The sequence below is a fragment of the Giraffa tippelskirchi genome, chromosome 13 (assembly GCF_054371585.1).
Source record: "Giraffa tippelskirchi isolate mGirTip1 chromosome 13, T2T-mGirTip1v1.2.pri, whole genome shotgun sequence".
NCBI lineage: Eukaryota > Metazoa > Chordata > Mammalia > Artiodactyla > Giraffidae > Giraffa > Giraffa tippelskirchi.
Window position 1 is genome coordinate 59,918,266 of NC_137287.1, and position 16,864 is coordinate 59,935,129.

Below are 16,864 nucleotides of genomic sequence, written 5' to 3' on the forward strand. Positions count from 1 at the left end.
AGAAATTTCTAAAACCTTTTCATTTCTCTCTGTAGGTTGTTGTTTCGTAACATTTTATACGAGAAAAGCTGCACTTGAGGCCCAGAATGCACTGCACAATATTAAAACTTTACCTGGGGTGAGTCGGTTTACTTTTGTACCAGAATCACTTTATTGCTTGAAAATGGTCCTTTCAACTGAAGGTTCTAGTGATGGGCTCTTAGTGCCAAAAATGACTTTGGGCTTTTGAGGCGGGTGTGCTGACTAACCCCCGACCCATCCCCCGGTCCCCCTTGCAGCAGCCAGAGCGTCTGGCCAGCCCCTCAAGAAGCGCTGGCATTAATACTGACAGAAAGACCTCTCAGAGAGTGTGTCCCCTGGTCGGAAAATCACAATGACCCCACTGGGTCGCAGTGGCTGCTACAGAGGATTGGGTGGGCAGCGATTGTGAAAGGGGAAAAAAAAGAACTCACGCACACATGCATGCAATACATGAGAGGAGCAAATGGAAAAGGAAAAGCTTTTACTCACCAGGAGCCTCTTTTCAAATTTAGTCCTTAGATTTTTCTTTTGAAAGGACAAAATGTACTCTGCACAGCCGTAATATTCAACCTCCTAATGGCTTCTAAACAGTCAGTGGTGGTTAACAAAGTCAATGTTTTAATGCCCAATTTGTGGCTTCATGTCAATAGAGAACAGAAAATACAAAGCTTACAATTTTTTGTTTCCATTTCCTTCCCAGTCATATTGGACATTTGGTACCATTCACTAGAAATGAACTAATGTTGGCTGTAGCTGCTGCATCAGAATACATGATTTCTGGGGGTTTGTGACCATTTTATCTAGTGCATGCTGGTGTAAATTTCTCTGTGCTAGTTGGGATATTTTCCCTGTTGATTCAGATATCAGGGATGAGTTTATTTAATGGCAGAAAGATGTGTGTTGCTGATAATGAAGAACCTCTGGTAAGCAGTGCTGTGTTAATGATTTTATTGAAACCTGATTTGATAAGAGTAAAAGAAAAATAACATGATGTCCCTAATGTAACATTCAGGGTATAATTGTAATGTCTTCTCATTTATCTGTCATGCAAACCTATGTACACAAGTCATTTGATACCCTGTCACCTCCAGAGAAGACAGCATTTGTTTAATTCACCTTAGCTCCACTGAAAATTATATATTTTAGTGGCAAGATACTCAGTAAAAGGTTTTCAAAACATTAACTTGGTAATAACAAAAAAATAGTAAATTATGAACTGTGGTCTCAAACCACACTGCTTTGGTTTTCCCCTTTTTGTGTGAGCAAATCAGACAGACTGGGATTCAGAAAAGCAAGCGTGATACCAGAATTCTCCCTCGTAATTTAATTTAACTACTTCTCTCTGAAACGTCTTAGGTACTTTTTTAGTAGGGAAGATTTTACTGGGTCTAAGTGCTTTGCCTGATGATTTTTTTAAGTATTTCAGCTTCATTCCTTGTGTAAGTGGAATTTTTCCAATGTAAGTTCTGGGAGGTTGCAATATTAGGTTACATTATTGAATGAAGCAACCAAGGTAAATATTTACTGTCTATGGTAGGAAAAAAAAATAATTTTTATTTCCCAGGCTCCTAATCCAACCCAGAGACCACTTGGTATGCCTTCTTTTAGAATGAAATACTTTACAATAATTAGTGTGCAAAATCCCTTCTATGTGTTTAAACAAATTACTTGAGATGATGGATTGTTATTATAGCATTTAGAGTCTATTGGTGCCAAATCTCATCCTATTTTAAATTAATGTGAAGCTTGGTTCATTTGAGTTCATCCCCTCCACTGGAAGGAGCACAACTCCTAACATGCCATTTTCATGCATGAAGATGCTCCTTAAAACCCAGAGTTAACGAATGGGCTGTGTTGCTGCTGCTGCTAAGTCGCTTCAGTTGTGTCCGACTCTGTGCGACCCCTTAGGCAGCAGCCCACCAGGCTCCCCCGTCCCTGGGATTCTCCAGGCAAGAATACTGGAGTGGGTTGCCATTGCCTTCTCTAGGGCTGTGTTAAAACTCGTACAAATGACTGATGAGCTTGCCTCTGTTTGGGACATCGGACATCTTACTCTGACCCCTTTTTCAGCAAACAAATAGCATCTTCTGTATTTAAAAAAAAAAAAATTGTTACCCATGTCTCTTTTTTGCTTTAAAAATTTCTGCATGTAGAAGTCAGGGCTGCTGATTTTGGAAACCCATTATTAAGGACAAGAATTCTGGGGTTGGAAATGACGGTTTGTGGATTGTTTTCAGCTTTCTTTTCATCCGGTTCAATTTCCTCTGCCCAATTACTTGAGGCAGGTTAAGTGAAAATTCTGAGAAGTCAGGTCTGATTTGTAAGCGCTGAGGCTTCACAGTACACACACTGTTGCTACATCTGCCATTTCAAATTAGGTGAATGGGAGCAGAGTCCCACATCTCACATTTATGTATTGCTTTATCTGATCAGCATCACCCTTAACAGCTCCAGCTAGAACATGAAAGTGGTTTCCTATCAGCTGGGAGCTTTGGTGGACGGGAAAAAATGGGACCAGACATAAAAGATTAATGCATATTCTTGGGGAAAAAATATTACAGGGTGCCTTGCTGTTTGATTACAAGCCTTGGAATTAGTCAACATTTCCATAATTCTAAACCAATATACACCTGTTTTCCCACTGTGATGTGAAGGCACAACTTAATTTAATAGAATCCCTGCTGCGCTAAATCTCTCATTAAATCCCAAGCAAGTTCAGTAATTTAAAGTTGTAGCACTACTATTTTAACTGGTTGCCTTCCTATTATGAAATTAATAAGAAATTAATGATGCACTTTGCCATATGCCTTCAGTTTCTTTCTGAATAAAAATAAAAAGGATAAAGAAAAATGCATCACCAGCTGACACTTTAAAGCTTTTCTGGTTGTAATCATTTCTCCTGTGGATAAAATCCATTAAAACAGCACTTGCTGCCTTTTTTTTTCTAAAGTGTCCAAAACTTTCCATTTAAAACAAGATCAAATAGTGCTGGGTGTTTGGTTTGCCTTTTTTTTTTTCCCCCTATTTAATTTTCTTTTGCAGTTGATGTGTTTTGTCATATGGAACTTTTCATCATGCAGCCAAACTTGGTGAATGTCAAGGAATTTTCATTCTTGAGAGAAACAAAGAACTTGGTTCATATGGAAAAGAAAGAAAAGCTGATGGGCCGTTCTTTTATGCAGTTGAACATTCTTTATGCACTCTTCCTCCTACGTAATGTGTGGATTATAGAGACCCTTTCCTTGGTGGGGTGTAGGGAGAAGCATCAGGGCGTTACTTAGCAGCACAAAGTTATCAAGGACACATCTCTTAAGCCTATCTCTTACTGTGTGACTGAGAAAGACACTGGGTCTTACATCCTCTGAAATGCTCAAAATAAATCCTAGAAATACACTCTTAGAAGATAAGGGAGCAAATTCAGCAGCTCTACATAGGGAGCAAGAAATGAGCTTCAGAGGGTTGGGAGATCCTTCTCCTGGTTTGGTGACACTCTGCTCTAGAGATAGTGGTTTGACACTTAAGGAAGAGATCACATCTTAGGCACAGGGCATGATTTATTACTAACATTTCATTAGGTTAGAGCTTCCTTGATGGCCCAGCAGGTAAAGAATCCGCCTGCAATGCAGGAGACACAGGAGACGCAGGTTCGATCCCCAGGTCAGGAAGATCCCCTGGAGGAGGAACTAGCAACCCACTCCAATATTCTTGCCTGGAGAATCCTATGGACAGAGGAGCCTGGCAGGCTACAGTCCAAAGGGTCGCAGAGAGTCAGACACAACTGAGCACACAGGCATGTTAGGTTAACAAACCACTCAAGAGTATCGGGCTCTTCCAGTGGGCCAGGCAGCAAAGCTCTGCCCGAGTGAGTCTGTGACCATGTCTGTGCAAAAAGGACCACTGGGTGAGTCACTGGCCTTGGTACTAACTTCTTAGCCTGACTTTTGCCACAGCTGAGCCGTTTGTGTCTTTGGACAAATCCTGATTGCCTCTCCTTTGATGATACAGCCGATGAGGCTGAGAGGTACTATCTTTGTTTAGGGTTTCGGGCAGGCACAACCTCGCTGGTCGAATTACTCAATAGAAATGTCATCGTCTGCCATGGTGCTTCCCAGAGAGAAAAACCCTGTGAAGGCAATTCTCGAGATTCATTTTGTTTTCCCTGACCTAATTTAGCTTAATTAAAAAATAAAGTAACGGCCCCAGTGGAGGCCCAGGAAAACTGCCACGACCCCTTCAATAATCGGGTGTCAGGGCCAAATATCCCCCTGCTCCAGGCCTAGCGCCACTCTTTTTTCAAGGTTTTCACACACATTGTCTCTCTCAATAAGGCTTTTTGATTGAAAATCTCCAGCAGCATCGTTAGAGCATTCACCGTATAAATTAATTTAATTAAGGATGTAATAACAGAGACGAATACAGTTTTGAAAAAGCTCTTAAATTTGAATGGCAAGGAGAAATTGGAATATTAATTGCAAATTTCTTCCAGCCACTTTCTCCAAGCCTGCCTCCCTCCTTTCTAAGAGTCCCTACCAGTTTTATTAAATGCAGTTTATGTTAAGGAGTTACTGCCCTAAGAGCACATTTGTTTAGAGCGCTGCACGTTAGCCGTGGCAGACGGGAATGACACGTAGATCTGAGAGATAAAAACCAATGGGTTTGATCCACCAGGAGGAAGCTGTAAATGAAATGCCCTCTTGGGCCACATGTGCTCGCCCGCATGGCGTGAATGCCCCCCTTCCCGGCTGGCCCTGTGTGGGCGGGCAGCCCTCCCTGGTGGCCTGGAACACAACCCTCCATAGAATTGTCCTGCAGTGTCCTCTCAGAGAGGAGTGCTGGGGCTCGTTTCTTGCAGCAGAGCAGCAATGACTGTCACTGGGACCAAATTCACTTTGCCCACTAATGCTTTTCCAGGGACTCACTCACCCTGCACCACCTCTTCTGATTATTGATATGTACGTAATGTCTTTGTTCCTAGAGCCGTGGTGATTATTTTATCATCATCATCATCATTATTTCTGCCATAAAAATATCTCAAGCTCCATCTCTTCCTATCATGGAAATTTCCCCCTAAACCATCTCGTTTGAATCAAAGCCTGACAAGGCTGTGCTCAAAGTATTTTTTCCCCCTCGGGTGCCTTTCATTGAAAATTGTTAGAGAGAAAAAAAAAAAAGGCAAAAGATCAGTATGAACAGGTTTGAGTCCTCAAACTCCTGTGCCATGGAGAACACACAAAATATTCATACCTTCGTTCAACAAATATTTACTGAATTTTATGGTTGGTCAAGCACCATTCTAGGTTCCAAGACCTATAGTAGCTACTGTGATATTTATAACTAAATCTTTAAGAAACAAAGCCAGCCAATGTGCTTATGTATAGTTAGTGCTTAATAAATTGATCTTGGGTATTTAATGCCCAAATGAGTTAAAGAAAAATACTTGTAGAGGAATTGAGTTTTATTCAAAAAAATGATTTTGCCCAAACACCCCAAAATGTAAGATGCATGTGGATTTGTGATTCTAGATGTATATAATGATAGCTTGTTTCACATAGAGAGAGCTATGTATTTATGTATTATTATATCTCTGTATTATGTATGTATTATGTATATCTCTGTATTAAAGAAATGGGAATATTAGACCACCTGACCTGCCTCCTGAGAAATCTATATGCAAGTCAAGAAGCAACAGTTCGAACTGGACATGGAACAACAGACTAGTTCCAAATCAGGAAAGGAGTACGTCAATGCTGTAAATTGTCACCCTGCTTATTTAACTTATATGCAGAGTACATCATGCAAAATGCCGGGCTGGATGAAGCACAAGCTGGAATCAAGATTTAAGGAGAAATACCAATAACCTCAGATATGCAGATGATGCCACCCTTATGGCAGAAAGCGAAGAAAACCTAAAAAGCCTCTTGATGAAAGTGAAAGAGGCGAGTGAAAAAGCTGGCTTAAAATTCAACATTCAGAAAACTAAGATCATGGCATCTGGTCCCATCACTTTATGGCAAATAGATGGAGAAACAATGGAAACAGTGAGAAACTTTATTTTGGGGAGTTCCAAAATTACTGCAGATGGTGACTGCAGCCATGAAATCAAAAGATGCTTGCTCCTTGGAAGAAAAGCAATGACCAACCTAGACAGCATATTAAAAAGCAGAGACATTACTTTGTCAACAAAGGTCTGTCTAGTCAAAACTGATTTTTCCAGTAGTCATGTATGGATGTGAAAGTTGGACTATAAAGAAAGCTGAGTGCCGAGGAATTGATGCTTTTGAACTGTGGTGTTGGAGAAGACTCTTGAGAGTCCCTTGGACTGCAAGGAGATCCAACCAGTCCATGCTAAAGGAAATCAATCCTGAATATTCATAGGAAGGACTGATGCTGAAGCTGAAACTCCAATACTTTGGCACCTGATCCAAAGAGCTGACTCATTTGAAAAGACCCTGATGCTGGGAAAGATTGAAGGCAGGAGAAGAAGGGCAGAGTATGAGATGGTTGGATGGCATCACTGACGCAATGGACATGAGTTTGAGCAAGCTCCAGGAGTTGGTGATGGACAGGAAAGCCTGGCTTGCTGCAGTCCATGAGGTCACAAAGAGTCGGACACGACTGAGTGACTGAACTGAACTGTGTATATAATGATAGTTTGTTTCACATATAGAGATCTATATATTTATGTATATCTCTGTATTCCTACAGGAAAAACATTCACACACATCCACATGTGGTTATTAGTTCAGTCAAATAAATACAGGAAGAAATAGCAGAAAGTCTCATTTTCTATTTGGTCTGCCCACATATTATTCCTTGCTCGGTCGTCACTTTTCTTAGACTTCATGAGCTGTGTAATTCTTCACATTTGTTGTTTGGATGAGTTTTGTTTCAGCTTAGGATCATAGCTGCTTCATAGCACATGTACTACAGCACTTGACAACTGCCATTTAATGGTGGTAATCCCTGCCTTCCACCTCCTTAAGAGAAGAGTAGGCACTGAATGAGATAATGTATGTAAAGCTTTCTGAGCCCCTGAAGAAATGGACTTATAAGACGTTATTTCTACTTGACAATTTCTGTAGGTGTGAAATTTTTGAGGAGCAACCCAACAGATAAAATGTATTTGCTGGGGACGACGTCAGGACACCCGTTGGGTGTGCATTCTTCAAACTTAACTTTGCAGAATTTGGTCAGGGCCGAGATGTTTGGTCTTTCTAGCCCTGAGCAGCTGTTTTTCCTACTGTGCCTGTGTTCTCTTACTAGGGACTGTAGCCCGCCAGGCTTCTCTGTCCATGAGATTTCCAATGCAAGCATACTGGAGTGGGTAGCCATTCCCTTCTCCCAGGGATCTTCCCAACTCAGGGATCAAACCGTGTCTTCTGTGTCTCCTGCATTGCAAGTGGATTCTTTTACTGGTTGAGCCACCAGGCAAGTCCTAATTATCAATAAAATGACTTTGAAAGGCCTGTGATGGAGAGCACCACTGTGTGGCTGTTGGAGGAGCTCCTGGAAGGGACGGGTGCAGAAGCCCCCACCCCTACCCCCACCCCACCACCTGCATCTCCGGAGCCAAGCCACTGTGAAGACAGGTCCAGGGTATAGAACCAGCCCCAAAGGGATCTCAGCCTGGTATGGCAGGATTGCAGGCCAACTCATTGGCTTAGACCCAAGAAAGTTGGAGGGAGGAAGAAATCCTTGGCCTGGTTCTTCCCAGGCTTCAAGCCAATCCCAAGGGATCTGGGAAAGTACGTTTTAATACTTTATAACAAGCTATTAGGCTTCCATGGTGGCTCAGATGATAAAGAATCTGCCTGCAATGCAGGAGACCCTTGGTCAGGAAGATTCCCTGGAGAAGAGAATGACAACCCACCCCAGTATTCTTGCCTGGAGAATTCCATGGACAGAGCAGCCTGGTGGGCTAAAGTCCATGGGGTCGCAAAGAGTTAGATGCAACTAAGCAACTAACAGACAAAAGTCCGTTAGTGTATATAAAATAGATAACCAATAAGGACCTACTGTAGACCACAGGGAACTCTTCTCAGTACTCTGTAATGACCCACATGGGATAAGAATTTGTAATAAAAGAGGGATAGTGGATAGACGTGTATATATAACTAATTCACTTTGCTGTACAGCAAAAACTAATATAACATTTTAAACCAACTATTCTCCAATTAAAAAAAAAATTTTAAGGCTGTTGGAAACTGTCCATTTACCCACCATAAGCTTCTACAAGCTACCTGTATAGTGGGAGCTTCTGCTTTGGACAGGCCAACAATCCTTGCAGTAACTTTGGGCATTTCCTGGTGTTTGGGTTTGATTACCTTAAACAAAAAACCAGTTTTTTAAAAATTATGGCCTCCTTGAGACAAGGAAGCCTGTGGGAGGTGATTCATGAGGGCTCCTTAGTGGTGGCAAGTTGAGAATGGCTGAGATGGGAAGCCTGGGTTGAAACAGGAAACAGCACACCACTTTTTTGGTAACAGAACTCAGTGGGAGGCCTTCCAGTTTTGTTTTGCAAACAACACAGTCTCAAACACCGACCTAATTAATAGGACTGTTCTGAGAGCTTAGCAACTTCCCAAGTGACTCAGTGGTAAAGAACCCACCTGCCAATGCAGGAGGCACAGGTTTGATCCCTGGTCTGGGAAGATCCTCTGGAGAAGGAAATGGCTTACCTAAGTGTGCATGCCTGTAACCTAGCACAGATGTTTGGCCACATCTGCACTGTCACCTGTGTCACTGAGAAATGTTGGTGTCTGAAAGAAATGGATGGTAAAATGAAGTCATAGTTAGATTTCAGAGTTTATCATTTGGGAATATAGCAAGTCCTCTACGTACGAACGAGTTCTGTTCCAAGAGCACATTCCATTTCAGGAGCACTTGTGTAAGCCCGATTTGTACGTAAGTCCAAGAAAGTTAGTCTAGATACCCGACTAACACAGTTGACTGTACACTACTGCTTTTGCACTTGCTTCCAGACATCCTGGGCTTGAAATAAAGATACTATACTAGTGTACTTTATGCAGTACTTCACAGTAAAGTGCACAAAAGCACAGCTGCTTGTAGAGGATGCTCGCGTGTGACAATGTACCCCAGACACGTAAACTAACTCACGTGATTGAACGTTGTCAGCACACATTTGGATCTTTGAAAGTTTGCACCATGAAGGTTCATATGTAGGTGGTGGTGGTGGTTTAGTTGCTCAGTCATATCTGACTCTTTTGCAGTCCCATGGACTGTAGCCTGCCATGACTCCTCTGTCCATGGGATTTCCCAGGAAAGAATCCTGGAGTGGGTTGCCATTTCCTTCTGTAGGACATCTTCCCCAAGCCAAGGATCAAACCCGCATCTGCTGAATTGCAGGCAAATTCTTTACTGCTGAGCCACCAGAAAGCCCCTCGTGTGTCGGGGACCTGCTGTATTCGGTTCAGTTACACAAATCTCAGTTCCCACGAAGCTGATAAGATTTCATTCAAGAGAAGACTGAGGGGGGAAACCCATGAATTTGACTAAAGGTCTGGATGGAATTGTGGAGGAAGGGATGAAAGGGGAAATTTTTAAAAGCTGGGAAAGAGTCCAGATTCCATCTTTAGAGTGAGTGGTCTGTGTGAGAATGCATCACCCGAAACAGGGCTGTTAAGCTGGGCAGACCTCTACTCTTTTCACGGGTGGGCTGAGCCCAACTCAAGAGACTGTCTGATGGAGGTGGGATGGCCAGTTCAGAGCCTCCAACTCTGGGCCACCAAAAAGTGTATATGACATGGGGAGCTGTGAGGAGAGCTCTCCAGGAACCCTGAGGTCTTCCCCAGCCACCAAGAAACAGAGAGCGGCTGAGCCGGGGCCAGGGATGCCGGAAGAGGGAGCCTCGGAGCTCCACTGCCGGCTGGAGCCAGTCTGCTTGGGAGCAAGTGAAGAAGACCAGCCCCTGGGGCCGGAGGGAAAGGACCTCATGTGTCCTCTGCTCGTGGTGGCCGTGGACTGTCACGGTGCACTGGTGTTCAGGAGGCGTGTTATGACATGAGCTAGTAAAGTTGTTTTGATAACAGAGCAGTATTTCAGGGCCAGATCATTCCTGCTCTCACCCACGAGTCACGGAGATGAAAGGAGAAAGGGCAGCGGCTGTGGGATGCTCAGGAGGGGCGCTGTGACCCATGTTCCTTTTGCCGTTCCTGACGTCCTCACTTCCCGTCAGGACTCGAAATTCGTGTCTGCACTGCCACCGCCTCCCCCCTAGTACTCCAGAAACACTCGCGAGTCCGTGCTTTCTTCATCCAAAGAGTGACGCGGTCAGACTGAAATGACCCTTAGAGCCCTTCTCAGGCGCCTGTGCGTCGATTGCACTAGTGTCCCGTTGAATTTAAGGAAACCTGTCTAGGTAGGAATGTAGGTCCACGGGCAGGAGGAAGGTGAACGTCTCTGAGTGACTTGCTTCGGGTGTGGGGTGGTGATGGCAGAGGACTTGGTGCAGACACAGCAGGCCATCCAGTGTGTTCCCAGCCTGTCTGCTTCCCTCCGGTTGAGGACTAGTGGGGGGTTAGCGCTCACGATTCTTCTGCCAGGGAACAGAGAAAGGAAAGGGAAGGCGGTGAACGCCAGCAGGTCAGTCCATTTCCCTGCTTCCAGTCTTGGTCTGACGAGGGTGTTTAACCTAATGAGGCTCCAGGATGGAGGCGGGTTTCCTTTGTTTGGTCTCTGTCCCTGGTCTGCATGCATAGTGAGTTGCCTGTGTTTGTAGATGGCTTTCTGATATTGTTTATTTGCTGCCCATCGTAAAAACATTCTGGGATGAAGTGATAGCGTTCACCTTGTTGTACGGAGGACACAGAGGCTCCAGAAGATTAAATTAAATTCTCTGCCCTCTCCTGGCACAGGAGTGATGGAACTAGAATTAAAGTCACAGTCCCTCAGCCTCCCTGATAGCCTGGCCTCCTGATGGGAGATTTTTGTCTGATGCCTGCCCCCTTGGAGGAGCTAGGGAGTCAGACTCAAGAGGCCAACACAGCACGACAGTGAAAATCACTACGTAGTAACGACTGTCACTGGCCCAGGTCTCAGGCCCCCGATGAATGGAGGCTTTCGGGATGTAGCACTTGGCATTGTCACAGCTATTGCACGAGGCAGGTGTCACCCAGCCCCTCTGCTGGTAAGGAAGCTGAACCTCAGAGAAAGGGAGCGACTTGTCCAGGGTGGCACAGCCCGTAACAGGGAGTGGACAGACAGTCTGGTTCAGACCAGCGCCTCTGGCACCTGTCAAGTTTGCACCCCACTCCACAGGCCAGAGGCTTATAGTTCCTAAGCCCCATTGGGCACCCCCATTCCTGCAGCAGAAAATGTGTCCCCAGCCAGTCCCTGGCTTCACCGACAGCTCCCGATAACCACCCTGGCTCCCTGCACAGCCATCCTAAACCCAGTTTGAAGCCTCAGCGCTCTCATCACCCCTTCTCTTGGTGCTGTGTGGGGGTCCCACCCGAGGGCCAGAGCTCCTGGACCCAGGACTGCCCTCCTCACAGCTAGCCAAGCACCCCTGCCCAGAGGATCAGTCTTGACACCCCATGAGTTGGGGCATGAGGCCTCAGCCTCTCACCCTGCCCAAGACGTGAAACCACGCTCTTGGGCCCCGACTGAGGTCCCCACAAACAGCAGGTGCGAGAGGCAGGGTATCCTGGTCACTTGGGTCCAAGGTGACTGACACCAGGTTCACTAAGATGGAGCCACATATCAGAAGCGGTCCTTACTGTAAGAAGATCTGCTTTGCAGAAATGATTATAAATGCAGCACCTCTCTTCAGAGGAGCATAGCTTCACCAACATCAGCTCATTAACATTCAGGTTATTAGGGTTCTTTTCTTTATCTGCAACCCCAGGCTCTCAGCCCCAACTCCACAATCTGCATTCTAATGTCCTGTCTGTCCAGCTGGCCTCCCTGCCCTCTTCCATCTCTGGGCTCTTTGTCCAAGGGGCGAGGGCAGATGGGGACAGGGCTCATCTCCGAAGATGAAGCATAAACCCTATCACATGCCACTCAAAGCTGTGGGCCCGGGAAGCAACTCGGAGGAGCTCCAGGCCCGCCACCCTCACCCACCCTGTGGCCCCGACAAGACCTGGGGGCCTTTACAGAACAATCAGACCCACCCACTCCCTCTTACTTCGTGGGTGAGGAACCAGGGTCTGGGGGATGAAGTCTGCAAAACCATCTAGGCATCTGCATCCTCTGCTTCTGAAAATGAGGGACCAGACTCCCCCCAAACGAGGGCACTTAAATCTGCAGCAAGCACCATAGGCAGGTAGTGCTGCACCAACAGGCACTGCTGTCCTTGTGGCTACAGCACGTCAAGGGCAGCGGATGCTTTGCCCTGGATCTCGGGAGCTCAGCTATCCTTCTGTCTGTGCCCCGCCCCCCCACCATTGGCTCTGTCCTCCCCCTTCAAGTTCGGATCAAAGACTGAAGGATCGATGCAGATACGAGGGCGGGGGATGTTGGTAATTCTGTGCAGTCATCAAGCTGTGATTTCTGTGTGGTTAAGAAGGAGGGGGGAGTAAGTGGATTATTGTGCAGGCTTAGACACTTGTCACCTCTGCCGCTGTCTTGGTCATGGAAACGTGACCCCGGGCATGTGAGGTTATGAAACCCAAAGTCCTGTGCTCTCTGGGCCACCCCTTCCTGGGTTACTGTCCTCCATCAGGGCCAGGAAGGACCACAAAAGAGCAAAGAGCAGGCTCCCCGGAAAACTCACCTCCTTCCCTGGAAGGTGCGTGGAAGTATGTTCTGGGATATTCAGTTCCGTGCATCACACCCTTCCCAGGTGGAGACTGTATCATCATTTCTTCAGAAGAGCATATATTTAAGTATATACCAGGAAACTATGCCAGATATTTTGCATTAAATGTTGTATGGGGTCCAGGGTACTGTTGATGAACTGTCAACAAGTCGTGTGGATTAGGAAAGAGAAAATCTGTTGGTATCTCCTCATTCCATCCTGCATCCTCGGTGTGAAGTCAGACCCATAGTGGTAGAACCCTGGGAGGATTAGGTTTCTAGCAAGTTTTGGTTCAGTAAACCTGATATTTTTCACTGGCTTTCGTAATTTAGTCCCACCGAGCCAGCCAGGAGATGGCTTTTGTAATTTAGATAATCAGTGTTCAATTAATAAAAATCATAGTGATAGTGAATGCTTATTGACCTCTATGGCTAATAATTTCCCTCCTGGACTAGATACAAGTTGGATGGGAAAGACAGCTATGAGCTAATTTCAGGCTAACTTCTCCTTGTTACCTTCATCCATTGGTAGTACCTGGTTTATGATATCCTAACATTTATGACATATCATTTAGAGAGAAAGAGCATTAGCCCAGAATTCCATGAGTTCTCACATTTCTTCTGCTCATGGAGGCATTAACTATAATCACAACCCCTAAAAAAACAAAATCACAGGTACCAGTGAGTTATTTATCAGAGAATCTTCCTCACTCAAATCACTTCTGAGTTACTCAAATCACTTCTGAGTTACTGAAATCACTCCTACGTCAAAGTTGTCCAGATAAACCCCTGGAGGTCATTGAGAAAAAGTAACCATCATCAGTAAGGAAAAGAAAAGTAAGAGTCACAGACTTAGGAAATCTGTGGCTAATTTCAGCAGGTTTCTGCTTATTTGAATACTGTTCTCTGGGTCATCAGAGGAACACAGGGCATGCAGAGTACAATAGACCAGATCTGATCATAAATGTACTTAGAAACAACACCGTCCAGTGTCCCCACTTTATGGTCGAGGAAATGGATGCCCAGAGAGGTTAGGTGGTATGCAGAAGGTCACACAGCCACCCGGCAGTGGAGGTGGGGCAACTCACGGCTCCCAGTTCCGCACCTATTGTTTTTCTTTCATGTCCCTAAAACTTCTCAATGATGCCAAAACATCATTTTAAGTAATCAGAAATTCGGAGCCCAGATTACCAGTCTGTCCGTAGATTACACTCTGTGATGTGAGGCAAGTGAATGTGGTGATTGCTTTTCATATTTCCATTCTCTGAGCAAGACCCAGAGAGATAATGATAATATTCTTCCTGGCCCCTTACCTAAAATGACAGATAAATGATATGAACTTATGAAGAATGGAAGAAGAAAAAGGAAAGTCCTTAATCATGCAGTCCATTTGCATCTACAGCTGGGGCAATGAATAGTAACCCTGACTGATAGCCAGTCTCACCCGGGGAATTTTTGAAACTGCACATGCCCAGGCCACACCTTGGGCAAATTAAGTAAGAATTTCCCAGGGTGGGAGCTTAGCTTCAATGTTTTTAAAGTTCCCCCAGCGAGCCCCATATTTGGGCAGATTTGAGAACAGCAGCTGGGAGGATCATCATCAACCCCCAGAGGTGTGTGGTGGTGGTGAACAGTTTGCTTCTTCCACTGTCCATCCGGATGCCCACGAGTACCTTACCTGCTGGTTGTCCTCCCACGAGTACAGCATAGCCTTGCTACTCAAACTGTGGTGTGTGGACCAGTGGCGTGGCCTTCATCTGGGAACGTGTGAGAAATGTCCTCTGCCCCCGCCCCAGACCTGCATTTAAACTAGATCCCCGGATGATGTGTATATCTAGTGTGTGAAGTTTGATGCTTATGCACTGGTAGAAACGGGCCTCATCAGTGCTGCTGTCCTGGGAATCCATCTCAGTTCCCTTTAAGATGCTCTGAATGTGTGTGCTTCCGTGCCTTTTGCCACTGCTCAGTCGATCTCTTCACTCATCTGAGTCCTGGAGAAGGCAGAGACAGAGACACCTTCCCTGGTGCCCTTGTGGACACACTTTAACAGTGCATCGGGGTGACCTGACCATCCAGGACAGGTGAAGAAGGAGGCAACTCCACTGGGCCTGGAAGGCACCCTTCCTTCTCCAGCATCCTTGTTTCTGGACAGTAGTATTTTTCCATCCCATCAACACTCAAAAGACCTGCTGGGGAATCTCCCATAGATGAGACTGATGCAGAGTTCGCGGGTCCCAGACTGGAAGGAGATGAGTGGAGTGGGTGCTGTTTTCAGCCCAGTTTTATTCTGAAGCAAGAAGAGCGATTTTCTGCCACCAAGAGTTAATCCGTAATACTCGTCAGCCCAGCCCCACCTCACAGGAACTTCTAGAATCCCTGCTGCTTCGTCCTTCATGGACTTGAAACGTCTTCAGAGGAAAGCAGAGGGCTTACTCTCCTGTTTCTCTTGGAATCCACAGCTTGAGAGGCAAGAAGCTGTAACCACCACCCGAACGCTAGGGCCGAGTATAGACTGTCTAGGGCAGAGTATAGACTGTCTCCTGACAAGAGATGCTTTAGGTCCCTACATTTCTGCAGCTTGGAAGGCTTGAAAGGAAGGTCATCTGCCCTAACGAGTCATTGTGAGACTTCACCTTGACTGGGTTCTCGTTTCTGTCCATTCTTCATACAAATCTAGAGAATTTTTTCGCATTTCGGCTTATTTCTAATCCTCAAACGTCCTCGGTAGCAGTCTGGTTGCACAGGGTCGCTTGTTGCCACAAAAAATGGAATCCACAGCCAGCCTTTCCCAAAGTCACAGCTGTCACTTGTCAGACCAGCAACAAAGCGTGAATCGTGGCTGACTGACCAAAGCAGCGGGGGCGGGGGGGGGAGGCAGTGGACAGGACAGGAGGTACCCCGAGGAAGAAGAGTTTGGTGTCACGCCTGCTGATGGTGTATTAGACCCCAGGAGAGGAGAACAGGCTATGCAAGAGAGAGACCCCAGGCTTCCTCTGGACCTGCCGCACGTACCTTGGGCTGCTCGTTTTTAGCGCAAGCACATGACTAGCCGTTGAGGAAGAGCTTGCATCAGCTGGGTTTGTATACAGTTGATACATACTCTTTCATGCTCACCTTCCTCTGCCTGTTTTTTTATTTCAGTCTCTGATTTGAGCTTAAAAAAAAAATAGCTTCTGCTTCTTCCTGAGGCAGTTTGGAGGCTCATAACCCTTACTGTTTTCTCACTGGTGCTCACTGTGCTCTGAGTCCCACGAGATGAGCCCCCTCACCTTTGGTCTTGGAAACAATCAGAAGCCAGTAACACAGCTGACTAACCATGAACCCCTCTTATCCTTCAGGAAGGAGGAGAGAACAAAAGGCTAAGGAGGTTTCAATCCTTGAGCCACCTCCTGAGAGGTACCCCGATGATGCAGATCAAAAAGAAATACCCTGTATGGATTTTAAAGATACACCCTCATATTTCTGTATCATTTGCTTCTCAGGTGAAAGTCACTCACAGTCACCAATGGGAAAAAGAAAATGAAGAACCCTTTGCACACAGGTTAGGGCTCCAACAGGGCAGGTCTTTCCATTGCAACTGTGCCAAGTGCCCGGCTCCCAGAATAACATCTCAGAGTCTCATTTGAGCATGACCTTCAGTCTCTTTGACAGCATTTGGTTGGACAGATGTGGTAGTTGGATTCTTGGGGTGTTTTCGTCAGCACTTTAGCTTGATTCTCTTCTCTAAACATGATAGGCTCAAAGATGAGTTGTATGGAAATGCAGAATATCAACATTTCCATTGTATCTTTTAAAAGCTTTATTGGGAATGAGAAAATGTAGCTGAGACTTTAACAAAATTCTAAGAAATGAAAGAAAAAAGAAAAAATACACCAGCTGGCTGCCCTGATACTGATTTATGGAAGGGGAGGCTGGGTCTGGCCTAAAGCTTGGAACACGGACGAAGCTGGAGCAGAACAGAGCTGAGTGCTGACGAGAACGGAAAGGCGTCTCAAGCTGTGTCTTCCCAGTGCCTTCCACACACAGTGAAGAGAAATGATCAACAGTGTTCTTATGAACATTATTATGAACACATTTCTCCTAA

At 45.5% G+C, this 16,864-nt stretch overlaps 1 protein-coding gene across 35 annotated transcripts in view; it reads left to right on the forward strand.

The window, feature by feature from the left end:
- Positions 1-16,864, forward strand: part of CELF2 (CUGBP Elav-like family member 2) — a 316,757-nt gene that overhangs the window by 214,538 nt on the left and 85,355 nt on the right. For all 35 annotated transcript variants that reach the window (XR_014072471.1, XR_014072473.1, XR_014072472.1 and 32 more), the window contains one exon: positions 36-118. Coding sequence is in view for 28 of the 35 variants with exons in the window: in XM_081554061.1 (XP_081410187.1) it covers positions 36-118 (83 nt within the window). In the remaining 7 variants the exon portion in view is untranslated. The remainder of the gene's footprint in view (positions 1-35; positions 119-16,864) is intronic.